The sequence below is a fragment of the Atractosteus spatula genome, chromosome 13 (genome assembly GCF_055471065.1).
Source record: "Atractosteus spatula isolate fAtrSpa1 chromosome 13, fAtrSpa1.hap1, whole genome shotgun sequence".
Lineage (NCBI taxonomy): Eukaryota > Metazoa > Chordata > Actinopteri > Semionotiformes > Lepisosteidae > Atractosteus > Atractosteus spatula.
In genome coordinates this window covers 7,741,538-7,758,601 of record NC_142718.1, presented here as the reverse complement: position 1 = coordinate 7,758,601, position 17,064 = coordinate 7,741,538, and the positions used below count along the sequence as shown (strand labels likewise).

The window sequence follows — 17,064 nt, the reverse complement described above, 5'->3', positions numbered from 1 at the left end:
ATAAAAAACGTCTCAGTATGTAAACATGATCTCTTGAATGATTACATAAACTACTGGTAAAATACTGTTGACATGCAATTTAAAAAGTGGTTTCCAATCTTAAAAGGTGGTTGTGGTGAGGTATAGGGCTCTGTGAAATACAATCACATATATATGATGCAGTATGGCTCCTTTTCAAATTCTACTGTGGGTTTTTTTGTAAACAGTTAATCTAGCAAAAATACTTAAATATGGATATAAATATACTTTGGCTTGTATACTCGAATTAGCTTCTTTTGCCCCGATTTTAAAAATCAGTATACAAAGAAGTACAGTACGTTCCTAAATAATTCTAGTACCCAGTGCTACTGTATTCTAACCAGGATGTGCAGAATAAAAGCCAGAACAGAGTAAGGCACTGAGTGAAAGCAGCCGAGCCTGAAGAGATTTATGTTTTCAAAAAGATCATCTTAGCCTTTGTTTTACTACCCGAGAAAGAGACAGTCTTGGAGGTTTGAGAGTTCAGGAACAATCATGCAAAGTTTATAGTCATCATGGCCTTTCTTAACTTGACAGCAGTTAGCAAGTAAAAGGAATAAATGTTAAAAAACCCCAAAGCTCCAAGATTATGGATGTATCCAGTAGTGTAGGATAAAGTATGATTTTATCATAATTTTATAGTTTTATCAGATTATTTTTAATCTGTTCATTACGTTGTTTAAAAGTGTTTCCCTTCAATGTAACCTGCAGAGTTGGTTCTGACGTCTTTCTTCCCATAATCCTTTGTCACAGGTCCTAGTGCCACCAATCTTATAATAGGCTCCATCGCAGGCGCTATCCTGGTGGCAGCCATTGTCCTGGGGGGTACAGGATGGGGCTTTAAGTAAGCAACGTCGCATGTCTTTTTTTTAGTGGCTGTGGCATTTCGCCTTCTGCTTCTAAAACTTGGGTTTCGAGTTCCTGCTACAGACAGTAGATAAACAAAAGGTAAACACTGCACACTCGAATGTGCAGACATGTATACCACATAAGAAGGAAAGGTAGGTTTGGGCTGGAGGAAGGCTTTAGATTAAAAGAAATGTGGATCTGTAGCAGAACCTCAAACACACTGGACTCGCCTAGCTCAAAGCTTGACATGCATGTTTTCTAGAATAACGCTTTTAGCACTATGAAAGGGCAGTCACATATTCAAACTTTCAGTAAAGTAACCACAAGCCAAGAACCTGGATCTGTTTTATGTGAGATATTAACTTAAATGTTGTTCAGGTGTAAAAATGAAAGGTCACAGCTCCTTAACTTTCATGAGAATTTCTGACTGCATGGGCTCAAAATTAGATGTCAGACATCAAACCAGTTGCTTTTCTTATGTTAGAATTCCAGCTATAAACCTAAACAGATCTGTTATTAAGATGTAGGTACTGTAGCTTTTGAAGGAAGAAACAAAGGGTCAATTTTTAAAAAGAAAAAATGTTGCATGCAAGTGGATTTGTATTACTGTTATTAGTATTACAGTGAGACTGTACATATCACTTACTGTAAATGGTTAAATTTGATTGAGCCGTGATTATAACTTTATGTTTTGTAGTATGTGAATAAAGTCAGTCTTCCCAAGGTAGAAAATTGCCTGGCTGGTATCAATCTTAGACTTTTGTACGTAAAAATAACTATTGTACTTGTAACAAGTTCTGAGATACCACTGCCCATCTGTGTTGAATTATTAAACAGCACAGTTAATTTCATTGGATGACATTTCTTATAATTATAATATGTATAATTCTTACAGTGTCTGTGCAGAAAGTACATATTATGCATGCAAATATTGTAGTTAACTGCATATGGATATATTTGAGGTTCAGCATGTCAAACAAGTTATTTTCATGAAGAGCTGAAGAAGTCAAATATAGCAATGTCCACCTTGTCAAATAAAATGTATCACAGTACACATTAATTCTGTAAAACTTACATATACAGTATGAAATAATAGCAGGATATGTAAATATATATAGAAAGCGTTTTTTTCTAAGACAAATTAGTGAGTGCTGTGTCATTTTTTTTCTGATGGATTTTCATTAAGCCTGTAAGTCCTTTTATAATTAAAGAGCTACAGTAAGTGTGTAACAATATGCTGTATTTGTCATCCTGATTTACATGCTATTGAATGATACTGAACGTTTCCTGAAATGTTCCTGGAATCCACTGGTTATGCTAGAAATAATGATCACCTTGAATTTTTTAGCCTAGGTGCAAATTTCATTTTTTTTCTTTGACACTTAACTACTCTGTCGGTTCTGATTTTAAGAACCTGACAGTTTTAGACACATTGCATGTATGCGTTAAATAATTGTCTACATTTCTGAAGCAATCCTTAAGAAGATTTCAGTAACAAATGTTTCCATACATATACTGTAGGAAAATAAAATGGGAAGATTAATAAGTGTATATATTTGTTCCTCTGAAAACCAGTTTTATACTGTGGTGTAGAATCTATTTTAGTTTAATACATTTTCAACATACATTAAAAATATTGTAAAAAGCTTTTACTAATCATTCACTTTCATATTCATTCTTTAAACCTTACACGTTCTTATTTATGACCTTTAAAGTCTTAATTGGAGATGTTTAAACTTTTGTCTAATTACTGAATCTTCCACAATGACGTACAATGCAATAGCTTCATCTTTAATAATGGATGTGTTCTTGGCAGCGCATCTGTGTCCTATGAAAAATTTATCAGCCTGGAAAATTTTAAATGCATGTGTGGTAGGGATATGGTTAAAGAACACTTTCATTTTGGGCTTACAGAATAATTTTCAAAACCAGTCTTTCATTTGGATTTTGTTTGTGACAGAATCGTTATCTTTAAACCATTTCTGTTGTAATAAGCCCCGACTTACAATACAAGATTTCTGAGAGATTACTGTGAAAGTTAATGGAGTTTACAGTATGACAGAAATTTGGGCAGAAGGTCTTACTTACTGCATATTGCATATTGAAGTCTCGAACCCAGGACATCCTTTCACTTACAGGTATCTCTCTCACATCACCCATAGATGCCCTAGCTCAATCGTCACACTAGTGGGTGGGGTTGGAAAGGGCCATCCAGCCCTTGATAGATTCCTCTTCACTCAGCCATGCAAGATTGCCCAAAGACAGTACTTCATATACTGTGTATATATGTATTCACTCCCCAATTTTCTTTGTATTCAATAGAAACTAACTGAATTATTGCTAATAATGAACATAAGAAGGAGGTCAGGCAGTATAACAGTGTGGTGGTTGAACAACATTTTGCTATTTCACCTGTCGAGATTTGGTAAAATATCAAACTTGCATCATTAATGCTGAAGAACAAATGATCTCCATTTCCCTGGTGTTTCGTTTCTTGTTTTCCCATCAGACTGTTTTGCCTGTGAACCTTATTCTCTGCTGTTGGTTCCTCTTTTCATTCTAAAGCACTGCTATCTATTTTATGATAAAATGACTTCTGGCAAATAGTCCTCCTGATCTTAGGCAGTGCATGGTTGGCTCAAAGTCTCACTCATTTTAATTTGAGAAGGTTTTTTGTAGTATACTGTATAACCTAAACTAATAATAATGCAATGATGCATATATACATATACAGTATATTCAGTTTGAAAGATATTATTTATTCTCGTAAACCTGACATGCTGCACTTGGTACTCTCAGCTGGAACAACGGAAAAACAAGTTCTACAGGGGCCACTAGACAAGCGTGTAATAGCAGTCACCTGAGCACAGGTTTAGCACTCTGATCAGAGCTTTGGGCTTGGAATTTTTGTCACGAGCCGACTGAGTTTATGATTCCAATCAGTGGGTACAGGGTAGGGCAGGATTAGGCGATGTCTTTCCTCTGCAAGGCCTCTGAGGCTCTTGCAGGTGTGTTTCGCCATCAGGGAGAGCTCTCTTCCTCTCAGCACTGAACCTCAGTTAGAGGGTGGTGGTGCCTGCCATGCGTGGCTTGAAATTAGGCAGGTTAGAGGAATCTCCCTACACGTTTGTTCTCTTCTCTGTGTGTGGAGTAGCTGCAGGTCGAATTGTAAAATTGAACAACTGGCCATTCTGATTCCAGGGTACATATTACCAAAATAATTGGCGATCTGATTTTTTTAAAGATGCCTTGATTTTCTATATGTCCTTATGTGTAGAAGTGGGAAATAGACCGAATAACGGCTGTTGAGGAAAACAAGTAACGGTAGTTTGGAACCCACAAAAGAGACCCTATCATGCCTTGTTCCCATTCTTTATCTGTGAAGCACTCGTGCAAAAGTGGCTTTTGCATCCTTTGGGTTAATGTGTAAACAGAGTGCTTGGAAGACATAGCTTAGGGGAAATTGCCTTGTTCATTTGGCTGGCTGTGCGCTTGGTACCTAGCGAGACCGTGAAAAAACATTTTCATCCACTTGGATTCAATGCCTTGCTACTGTAACGTCAGTTCTCATAAGTACCTTAGTTTGAAAAGGAGGTCTCTGCAGTGGTTGAGACAAAGAGATGCTTTCCTATTTGAGACTTTGCCTTCAACTTTCTTTGGTTTCAGTAGTGCAGAGGAATGGTCAAATGGTCCATATCGATGAGGAAATTCAGGAATAAATTTAATTTAATTGATAATAGATACACTACACACAGTATTGAAGCAGTTTGGGTAGTGTGGCTGGAATCTGGCCACAGGTTCCTCTCAGTTTAAGTGTATCTTTATCCTGAAGATTGATCTATGCCTTCACTCTTAGCTGCGGTTATGGAGACGTCATGATGGGTTGCTAGGTCCTCTTTTCAGGCTGGACATCATGTCCTTTTCTTCGCTTTGTAGGAATGTTGGACAGCTGTCCTTCCTGTGCTTCAGGTCTTGACAGAAAGACCTTTCTCCTGCCATTCACTCTTGTTTCTGGAATATTCCGAGACCTCTCTTTTCAGAGATCGAACCTGGGTGATCTCATGGGATAGAACACAGTTGAATGTAAAGCTGGACTCCCTTTTGTCCTTCCATTACATCTGTCACAGGACTGGTTTTGTTCCATTAAGTAGGAAATGAGACGTTGATGATGAGTCACAGGAAGGCCCTGCAGTTGGATTTTGTTTTGTGGTTTTGGAAACGAGTCATTCCAGTCTGTTCTCCAAAATGTATTCCAGGTATTTGAAAGTCATGAACCGGAACAGTTTCTTTGTGGGATTCATGTGAACTATGGCCATTCTTAGTGGGATAAGGATGGAAATCCTGGAGATGTCAGCCCCAATTTCCAACAAAAAAGAACTCCATCATAAGAGTAAACCAAAACATAGTCCAACATGTGCGCAGCACAAAAAGATCATATGTTTGGCTTTGTGTGTCAAGGGCACTTGCCAGCATCCCTTGGTCAGGTCAAGGATGCTGCGATATCATGCTTGCCCTAGTCTTTCTATGAGATAATCCTTGAGGAGCATTGGAAGCATCCTGAAATCATTGCAAACCTCACCATTTCCAGTCAGGCTTTGAGATCAGGGTGGTAGGCCTGGACCACGAGCTGTCACCCTTCAAAATGACATTAAGCGCTGACGTTTTCCCTGTAATCACTGACAGACCACTTTTCAGTTGGCCTGTAGGATTTGGTGAGGAGGCATGCTCACCACAGTGCCAGATTGGGTCTCTTTTATCTAGTGTGTTCTTGCCTGTAGGTTTATTGAGTTGAGTGGTGTTGTTGTGTAGAAACTCAGATCTGTGCGATCTGATTATGCAGATATAACCACATAAAGCACTGTGACATACTGTAAGCAGTGTCGTTGCATGGTACACCTGAGGTTTTAAGCCTATCTGCATTTTCACATGTTATCCTCAGTGACAAATTTAGAGCCCCAGGACCTTGTGTGGTCGTTGGCTGCCTCATGTGGGTACAGTCAGTATGTCACCCTTCTATAATTAATAATAATAATTATAAAAATAATTGCTTACACTTATATAGTGCTTTTCTGGACACTCCACTCAAAGCGCTTTACAGGTAATGGGGACTCCCCTCCACCACCACCAATGTGCAGCATCCACCTGGATGATGCGACGGCAGCCATAGTGCGCCAGAACGCTCACCACACATCAGCTATCAGTGGGGAGGAGAGCAGAGTGATGAAGCCAATTCATAGATGGGGATTATTAGGAGGCCATGATTGGTAAGGGCCAATGGGAAATTTGTCCAGGACACCGGGGTTACACCCTTACTCTTTTAGAGAAATGCTCTGGGATTTTTAATGACCACAGAGAGTCAGGACCTCGGTTTTACGTCTCATCCGAAGGACAGCGCCTGTTTACAGTATAGTGTCCCCGTCACTATACTGGGGTATTAGGACCCACACAGACCGCAGGGTGAGCGCCCCCTGCTGGCCCCACTAAACACCTCTTCCAGCAGCAACCTTAGTTTTTCCCAGGAGGTCTCCCATCCAGGTACTGACCAGGCTCACACCTGCTGAGCTTCAGTGGGCTGCCAGTGGTGAGTTGCAGGATGATATGGCTGCTGGCCATACTTCAAGCTTACTTACTGAAGTATAAAGCATACTTCATACTTTATACTTCAAGCTTGCTACTACAGTATATGACATATACAGTCTATGTGAAACAAATGTCTTGATGGGAGAAGAGTGCTTAGCATTCTCTTGCTTCAGTGGTGTGTGAGAAATAAAGACAATGTGTTGTCTTTGCCACCGTGACTGCTGCTGAAGTGTGTGATTTCAGCAGCCTGTGGAGATTGTCCAGTTACTAAATGGCCAGCACTTGTGAGATTCATTGTGTGGCTGTGAAGCCCAGGAGATTCTCATAGTCCTTGTCACACTGACGTTTGTGTGGACATGACAAATGAGGAAAAATAAAAGGAAGGATGTACAGTAGTCCATTTAGTGTTTTAGAAATGTCGCGATTACACTGCCCAGTAATCTAGTACCTAGGCAGACAGAAATATAATTTATTTAGGAGCATTCCTGAGAAGGTCTTTGAAGGTTAATGATTCCCACCTTGCAGACTAGCCAAGGAGTTTATTTTTTACTGGCATTTGAGTAACAGAACACAAATGTCAGTAAACCTTATATGGAAATAATGCATAAATGTGGCTTTTAGATACAAATAACATGCAAAGGAATGGTAAATATTGCATATACCTCATTTTTAGAGGCAGGTGAAGGCTTTTTTAAAATAATGTCATTGGTCACTGCAACAGAACAGCAATGTTTCTGAAATTGTGTCTGAAATGAAATCCGAACCGTTATTCTCTTAATCTCTATGGCATGTTAATATTAAGCATCTTGAATCACACCAGCAAAAGCTTTGCATGTAACTTCACTAAACCAGCCTGGTTAGCTAAGTCACTATCTTGCACAATGGCTGTGGTCAACTCTGCAGTAAGGTACTGAATCAACAGGTATGATTTTGCGCCTCAAATCGGACGGTTTGAAACACAACCGCTAACAGAAGCTGCTAGAAATCGTCCACCATGTTGGCTGCAACCTTTGTGTCAGAACTTGTTAACACTCACAGAGAAGCTCTGGCGCTGATATTTGCTAGACACAACTGAGATGTACCTGTCAGCTTTCATTGGTGTCTGCTTCACAGAACTCTTCTATTCACGGTTTTATCTGCACTGCATGCCAGTAAGATGGCAATAGTGGTGGTTTCTGAAATGGCCACTATTGGAAGTAGATGCATGAAAATCTGCTTGATGCCCCACATAAAGCCAGATTTTGGGGAGGTAGTGCCAAAACCCTTTTGTTTTCATGTGGTGTCTTGCAGTTGTTTTATAGATTACATTTTCTTGTTACTCGGGGGAAGTGGTCTGTTAATGTGCTGGTCCGAGTTTCTTTTTTCAAAGAAAGAAATACAGCCACAACCAGAATTTTACGTCATTTCCCTAGTGTAATCTATAAATATTTACTTCTGATGTGGAAAGGAATCTCATTCATTGTGTAGTATTGTGACCACTGCGCCCCTCCATAGCTAGTGGACGAAAATGAAAACAAAGCAATTCAGAAGAAGAGACAGAGTTATGGTTTTGTACCTCAGATTTGTGCTAAACATCAGTTATTTGGAAGCAATCTGGCTGCATAGTAGTGTTTAATTTATTGCATTAAATAATATACTGTATGTATAGAAAAGCTAAATCTTAAGTAAATGTAGTAATCCTTTTTAAAGGTCTAATTGATACCCCTCTCCACCAGTAGTATATAGTGTCAGTATGCTCTCTTAATTCCTGTTCTATTTTGTCAGAAGCTTAACTCAAACTTTCAGTCTTTCTTTCAGGTATTTTAGCTGGGTGCTCCTGTATTGAGCTGCCTGACAGGCAGATATATCATCTAACCCAGGTCTAAGTTATGTTCATCCTTCTCCTGAGCAAGGGACTCCTCCTTAGTCAGAAAGACAGTCAGAAAGTTTCACTTTCCATGTGAGAATAATTTATTTGCGAGTGCACTGTACAAGCGTTAGAATCATCGTTGTTAATGACATGTTATTCTTAAGAGCTTGGTCGCCATGAGCAGATGTTGGTGTAGCTTGTTGCATTTGCATATTTAAAAAAATATTCGGCATTGAGCCCCAATATGTGACAAATAAAGCAAAAGGTAAACGATCTGGAAGCAAAACAGAAAACCTGAAATGTAAGTACAGTAGTTTTCTTTCACTAGAAGGGAGAGGTATACATAAGACCTTTAATTTTTGTGTGAAAGCTGTTGTACAATACTTTAGGTAAGCCGTTCCAGACGTTTGCAGCACAACTCTTCGTCATGGTCAGGTTTTTAATTCAATTTGATCTTTTAAATTGAACTTAATTACGTTTAACTTAAATTCTAATTGCACAGTGCACGAACCAATTCTTGTAAAGTGTGAAATGTTAGAAGAGGATATATATTTCAACAAAACCCTTTAAAAAACTGTGCTGAGAATGGTCTTAGGCTTGTATTTTTATAGAAATCAAAGCCAAATAACTGAGGCACTTGAATTTAAGAGTGGCTTTCATGAAACATTTCGGCGTAGTGTAATCCTTTATCCTAGCTTGGGAGGGCATGGTGCAAGTGGGCTACACTTTGAATGTCACTGCTTGTACGGAAGGTCTATGTCCTTTGCTAATCGTTGTCTCCCCTCTTCTCTCCCGTTTCCAAACCCGACTGAAAGAAATGTCAAAAAGAGGAGGTATGATCCCAACGCGAGCGCTATCTAAAGGAGACCTGTGGGAGAGTCTGAGATGCGACGAGGAGGATTCTGAAAACTAGGCAGCAGGACTGGAAAAGCTGCTGGTGTTTCTTGGAAACTGTTTTACTTGAAAAACCATAGAGGAAAAAACTAATAACTTAATAAAAACTGAAATACAGACATATACAGCCGATTGGCCCTCCCCGTGCCCACTCCCAGCCCTACCCACATCACGCGAATGACAGAAATCTTTTTAAGTGCCGGTGCAACGATGTATGTTTCTTAATTGTACATCGGGATTCTACAACGTCCACTTTACTAGGCATGACTTCCTTCAAAAGACACTCTCTACCATGGCATGAAGATTTCTTCCTGAGGGTTCCTGCATGGCAAAAGCTAAGAAAAAAAAATTAAAATGAACAAAAAATGAGGAGAAAGCCTCACAAAAAAACAGTCACTGGCACCTAGTGAAGTTTTTTTTTTTTTAAATTCGTATTATCAAAGGCAGAATTTCTCATCCAAACTCAGGTCCACCTTCTTGAAACGTCACCGGAGCAAAGCTCCCTCACTGCTACAGACTTGAATTTGCCTTTCCGATGCAGTGACTGAAACCACATATAAATAGTAATGATTGTACAGACGAAGAAAAAAAAAAGTGAACGCTATCAATAACGAATATTGGAACATATCATTTTACACACTGACATAATTTTTTTACTTTTTAGCATGTCGTATAGCGGGTGTTTTTGGGCTTGCAGGTGAAAATTAAAATTCGATTTATGGTTAGGGTTTGTTGAATTCGCGAAGTGGAAACTTCAGATTTCAGCACGTTACTCCAAGACCCCAGATTTGCCTTTGATTTCACAAGTTTGTGCTGAATATATAGTTTTGCTGTATATTCACTCTTTTACCAAATATGCAACAGGTGTCTTTTAGCTCAGAAAAACTCCCCACTGGTGAATCAAGCCAAAGAATTAAGCAGACTTGTGAGATGTGTAGTCTGATGATAAAGGATAGTTTTTCATTCTTTCCACTTAACTTCAGTTCCACATTATATGAAAGGTGTTAAAATGCAGGAGTCCAGGAATTCTGACTAAAGTAAATCAAAATCAATAAAATAAACCTATATTCGTTAACGTATTTGGCAAAACAAAGTAGTCATTAACACCCACTATACTGGCTTGGCCTTGTATACTCATGAATTCTTCTAGAAACCAAGTTATGGCTCTTGCTGATATGCTGCATGTGTACACAAACTGGGCTTACCTTTCTGTAAGAGAGTCCTACATCCTCAAGAATATGCTAAAAAAAAGATAGGTGCATGTCAATAACAAAACATTTTACTTTTAATTACTATGCAAAGGAAGGTATTGCACAAAGTTAAAGGTTAGTAAATGTAAAAAAAAAAAATATGGGTGAACTTTTATATGCTTAACGACTCCCACGTCTAACTTTTAATTTCAGCTTTAGACAATAAAAAAGGTGGAACTGTTACAGTATATCCAAAAGTGAAGTGACACTGTCGTTTACAGTACATCACAGGAAGACAAATAAAATCATTGTGCTTCTTTTTGGTATTATTTAGCCAAACCCTGTTTGAGTTTGTTGTTTTCTCCAAACATGCATTGTGGTTCTATCTGATGAGCACTCCATATTCTAGGTTTACTCTACAGTGAATTGACCTTTTCGACAGATGGTTTGGGTGAGTGTCCAATCAGTTCACTTGTTTGTTTTCACAGAGACGTTAGCCTTTGTGGACTGTACATCCATACAGAGTCCAAAACATTCTTGTTATTTGCATTCTGATGGAGTTGTGTAGGTTTCAACAGTAATCTGTTTCAGTGTCAACACAGCTTCATGTTCAAATGGAAGGCATTGTGTAATAAATGACTAAATTATTTTATTGCTGGAGTTTCTCGTTTTTGTTGACACGCAGTGCTGATGTGTTATGAGAATCACAACATAATGTGTTGTATATCACTGTCGGTATAGGCATTCTTAAATTTTGAGTCATATCTGTGACTATTTTTTTCCAATTTGGATGTTATTGGACCCCTTGAGATGGAAGTTACAATTGCTCTTACGAATACAATTTCACATTTGAATTTATTAAATTACCTTTTTTTTTTTTGGTAAAGCTGCTGTAAAATGTGTGATAAGGGCAAGATTTTCAGAAAAATGTGCCTGCGTTTTTCCTCCTCACCACCTCAGATACGTTCTCCTCATCGCAAAGTAGAATTACCCCTTCTACTAAGTCTTCCCCAGTAATTTAATTGAATGTTCTTCTTGGTGTATAACAGGTTTGCTACATTGTTACAGTACATACCCTATATGCTAGTTTTAAAAGGCTACAGCCTGTAATTGTCACTTCTGGACAGTTTAATGTATACAGTTTGATATATGGGCCTTACTAGGTAACATTTTCAATCTTTCAATTTGAATACTTTTTTATTTTAATGTTCTCTCATGCCAACCAGTGTTTCCTTAGAGGTGAACCTGGAAAAAAGAACCACCAGCAGCAAGCTTTTCAGATAGGAAGACTACATTTTGTCCTTTCAAAATGATCAAAGTGAAAGATCTTTTCCAAATTAAGAAGAGCTTTGAAAGATTTACTCAACGGTTTCCTCTCCCTTGAGTATTTACACACTGCAAAGCTCAAAGTGCTAAGTTGATTCATTTTAGTTGCCGTCCGTTACAAAAATACAACTGGTGGCTCTCAAAATATAATAGGCAGCTGCCGCAAAACAGGTAATTCAATCTGAGCCACAGAACATTTAAAAGCATTGCACGTGACTGAAGCAAAAGTAAGCAGGTCCTTGCTCAAGGTGGATCATGATACAACTCCATCCAGCTTCTTTACTGACAGTGCAAGGTTTAAAGATCTTTAGACACCTCTCCTACCCATTCCGGACTCTGTACCTCCGCTTTTGCTGAACAAGACAGAGATACGTTTTAATGATGGCATATCAGGTGTCTGAAGGTTGCTCTGTTCTTCTGTCATTCAGCTTTTAACAAACACAGTGGTGTTGTTTTTATGGGGCTGTACTTTTAAAACTAAATTCTGTGTGCAACACAATATGGCAGCCATTCCCCTCAATACATCGAGGGCCAAACATTTATGCTTTATAGCAGTCAAGATGTCATGTAACAATTTATGTACCGAATATATCCCCATATATAATTGGGGCTATTTATATTACTAATAATATAATATCACAATTTAGGGGTTTTTTGAGGTGTTTATCCTCCTGTTAACAAGAAAGAAAGGATGCCATCAAAAGATTTCTTCCTTTCAACATCTGATCCTTGAGGTAGGATAAGATGTCAGACATCTTCCGTACAAAAGGGATCAAACCTTGAATCAAAAGAGTTTTTTTTACAGCTAGTCTTTTTTTGTGAGAAAGCCACATCATTATCCCATGACTGCTGGGCTTCTGCAGCGTGAAACCAGATGAAAGAGCGATAGTATTGGACATCAGTTACAATTCAGATGGATTTGAAAGTTTTGGGTGCAAAACCCTGAGATTTTCCTGTATGCCTATATATACCCTATATGGCATCTGAAATGAATAATATGGAGCATTATATATATGTATTGATGCACACAAGAAATGCAACACTCGGTTCTAATGGTTTTAATTAAATATTTAAATAATATAGAATACAAAAATACAAATGAAAAATAACTATTTTAATATGAAGCTTGACTGACAAAATTAAAATATAATACTGATGCCAGGTATGACCTCACTATTAACAGAATCAGCATACGATGGGTCATACTGTATTATAAGACCTGATAAGACTCTGGACAGATATGACCTGATATGGCCAACAAAGGCAGGCTTGTCTTAAATGAGATTCCCCCTCACAACTACATTCCCAAGACCCTCATGTGTTGGACTGATCGGTAAGTGTAATGCTCACTACGATGTCTACACTGTAGACTCAAGCCAATCAAGGAAGCAACAACATTCGTCAGTGAATTAGACACTCCACCAAGATTCTGTCCCACAGGAAAATGGTTGTATTTGAAGTCCCGTGCCTAGATTTTTTTTGTCAAAAACAGACATTTTTTGTGTATCACTTTCTTTCTTCCATTATGTTCAACTGAGAAGATGTTCGGCTGACAACTCTTTTCAGCTGTACAGTAGATGCTAAAAATATATTTTTTAAAGTAATATGTTTATTCCATGCTGAAAAGAGCAGAGAGACAACACAACGTTTTCGGCCGTGGAGCCTTCTTCAGGTGTGAGAAAGACAGGGCAGTAAGCAAAGGTAATGTAGGTAAAGTATAAAATACTTTATTTTTTAAAGTATATTGAAACAAATAAAGAAGTAGCAAATCATGTTCTGTCACAGGGCTGATGTACAGTATAAAGTATTTGAATGAGATTTTGGGATTGAAGGAAAATGTCAGTCACTCTTGGATCAAAAGAAGTCACACCTCTGAGACTAAAGGAGTTTAGTTATGGGTGCTAACACGTGTTGTGCAAGATTTAATTTCCTTATAGATCCTTATAGAGAAATAATGTGTCAGCCAGAAATTCCTAATTTGTAACCCACTGTTAGTGCAAGTTCAAAAATCTATTTGTAAAAAGAGCTGAGATTAGTTTTTGGGTCGACCCCATCCAATACTGGAAGGTTGAAATCCTCATTGGTCACAGGTGAAACACTTTCTCGACTAGAAATAATTGAACTTCGGAAAAACATCAAATTTAATCTGTTCCAAATCCCTCTAATGTCTCAGTAAAGCCGGTCAAAACCCACGCTGTGTACGGTACCTTTGATTGTCTCTTTCCCCGATTTAAAAATGCACTATTGCTAAGATACTAAAACAAAAATGACTTTGACCTTAGTGGGGACATTTACCACTTTTGATATACCTGTAATAGTAGTTCTATTAGAGGAAATAAATGTAATCGTTTGATAATCTTGAGTGCTTCACGTAGTATTTTCTTGGGTTTTTTGCCAATTAAAGTTTGACGGTGCCAGTACTAGGGTGTATAATTCTGTCATCAGCCGCAACACGGCGGTGTTTTACATCACTGAAACATCTGTGACTGAAAGACTGAACTTTAGTCAACATTTTCTTTATGCGCCATAAAAGTAGCCATAAATGACTAACAGCTCAGCCAGCACACTTAGATGCTTTTGCTATGGGAATGTAATTAGCTTCTGATTCACATGGCATTTCAGTTAAAGTGTAAATATGCCAGCTTTCACTACAGTGTCTGAAATGAGCAGTGTGTGTTGGAATTAATACTGAATGGTCCAGAATACTGGTGACAACCTGTTCTGAAACTTTGTGGTGGTGGCATCCATTGCAGTCTTTGTGGCTCCCTCTTCAGAGATCTTGGGAGGTTCTACCAACACCCCCTTTACTAAGAGTGGCAGCACATCATGTTCCTCTTCTGTACTCTCTCTTCTGGTGTCCCTTTCCCTTTTGGGGTCTCCCTTTTGTGGGGACCTCTCCTCGGGCTCGGAGGGTTAATTAATTCCTTACACTTTTCCGGACACTCCACTCAGATGCGCAGCCCCACCTGGATGATGAGACAGCAGCCATAGTGCGCCAGTACACTCGCCACACATCAGCTATCAGTGGGGAGGAGAACAGAGTAATGAAGCCAGTTCATAGATGGGGATTATTAGGAGGTCATGATTGGTGAAGGCCAGGAGGGAATTTGGTCAGGATACCAGGGTAAACTCTTCTCAAGAAACACCCTGGGATTTTTAATGACCACAGAGAGTCAGGACCTCGGTTTTACATCTCATCCAAAGGACGGTGCCTTTTTACAGTATAGTGTCCCCGTCACTATACTGGGGCATTATGACCCACACAGACCGCAGGGTGAGCCCCCCCTGCTGGCCCCACTAACACCTCTTCCAGCAGCAACCTCAGCTTTCCCAGGAGTCTCCCCTCCAGGTACTGACCAGGCTCACACCTATTGAGCTTCAGTGGGCTGCCAGTGGTGAGTTGCAGGGTGATATGGTTGCTGGCATTTCAGCAGGATCTTCTCTTCAAGATCAGGTAAGGCTCATGTAGCAAAGAGTCATCATTGCCCTCCTCAAGCATAAAAATGTTTTTGCACTGTAATATTTTTCTATTTTAGGGTGAAAAATGCCAACCACCAATAATAAAAGCATGTTTTTGTTTTATATTTGGATGCATTGTGCACTGTAATGGACTTTGGAACTCAAGCTGTAGATTAATGCAACTTCATGACACTTTCGTCATGTATTAAATATTGATTTATAAACTACTGTGTGTTCAGAAATGTATATGTATAAGGATAACGATTTATTTCTGTGCACATGTACACCAACAGTGTTTGGGGCACGTTTACAGGGTAAAAAAAAAATCAAAATCACAGAAATAGAGAAATAAAGATCAAGGTAGAAAGGTTTCCGGGTTAGAAAACATCTGCATCGATGAGCGCATTTCAAACCACTATAAAAGTAAAATGTTCACAGTGACTTGTAAAACCTTCAATTTACATCACAAAATAGACGAAAGTTCCAGGAATGAGCAGTGATTTGAAGCGTACTGATTAGTTTCCTCTCTTTAATTCACAATGTTGCTTCAATTCTTTCCTTTTAAGTCATTCTGTAATATACTGTAAGAATGCCCCCTCATCTGTCTACTGTCTCTCTTAGTGTACTGTAAGTTACAGTTTTCTAACACACAAAAATAAACTGACAGGAACCAGAGAGTAGCAGTGACCTTTCTGAGGATAAATGTGACATATTTTTTACAAAATACAGTTACATGTCTGAATGTGTTTGAAGTACAAACATCAAACTGGTCAAAAAAAAAGTTGTAATTTATTAGCGTATGTCAGCGGAAGTATTTTTCTTGTTAGAATAATTGTTTGAGCAATTATTCGTCTTAGTAGAAAGAAAGCTGTAAAAGTTATCTGAATGAACCGCATATGCCGTACACATTTGTCGCTTTATTTTGATTGCAAAACAAGAAATGTGTAACTTGCTCTTGTAACACTTTCAGACAGCAAAAAAAATGATATGAAAAGGGGAAAAGTTTTGTTTGAAGTCACGCCAGAGGCTGAAGAAACATACTGTATCATGTGGATGACAAGAGAAAGCTCTGATGTTCAAAAAAGACACCTGGACGACATTCATAACGAACTGATGTACATCTTGCGAAGTGACTGACGTCGCTGAGGAACCTACGTGTACACACCCTCTCCTTAAACTCGGCATCTCTGTTGCCTTTAAACTCCGCGACAGCCTGATCAAACGCAGGGACGGGTTCAAGTAAGGCACGTTTCTATCACACCGTACAAAGGTAAGCCATTCAAATGTTGTTTTTTAATACTGCAACTACGTAATTTAAGCAGACAAAACTGGAAGTAGAGAAAAGTTTAAATGAAAAGTAGCAGAAATGTTGTGATGTACTGTATCAGATGCAATATCGATAGATGTGCAGTACTGTGTTGCGTATTTTATTGTGATTAAAGGATAATTGGTGCTTCGAAAGTTTGAATATTAAAATGAAAATACCCACTACTTCATAGTATTCACAAACTTTGTTTAGGCTGCTTAAACATGCGAAAATCGAAATCAAAAGTTAATTTCGCTCTTTTTTCAAAACGTTTTAAACTGTAGTTGAGATCTTCTCCAGCACAATGGAGAGTTGTGTAATTTCCATACATTTTTCACACTGCGCAGATTGAATAGCTGAAATCTTCGTTTGCCCAGGTGAGGAAGACTCACAGGCTTGGCTCTATTTACCTGTTGTACACTGAAATTAACGATAACTGCCTTGATCGATTTCTGATTCATTTAATATACTAATTTAAATTCCTATGCACGTAGCTAATGTAACAGGACTCCTGAAGAACAAAACTACGTTGTGTAGTGTATTACAATTCATTTATGCGTCAGTATACTCTACATAAGAGGCAGCTAAAGTTG

At 38.6% G+C, this 17,064-nt stretch overlaps 1 protein-coding gene across 4 annotated transcripts in view; it reads left to right on the top strand.

The window, feature by feature from the left end:
• adam23a (ADAM metallopeptidase domain 23a) overlaps positions 1–11,032 on the top strand; it is a 106,364-nt gene extending 95,332 nt beyond the window's left edge. For 2 of the 4 annotated variants that reach the window (XM_088930088.1, XM_088930087.1), the window contains exon 26: positions 9,112–11,032. In XM_088930088.1, the coding sequence (XP_088786214.1) occupies positions 9,112–9,157 (46 nt within the window). In that variant the 3' untranslated portion in view covers positions 9,158–11,032. Of the gene's footprint in view, positions 1–771; positions 863–9,111 lie in introns of those variants that run through there. The other 2 variants (XM_088930091.1, XM_088930090.1) reach the window with 2 other exon arrangements.
• Positions 11,033–17,064: the final 6,032 nt, after the last annotated feature.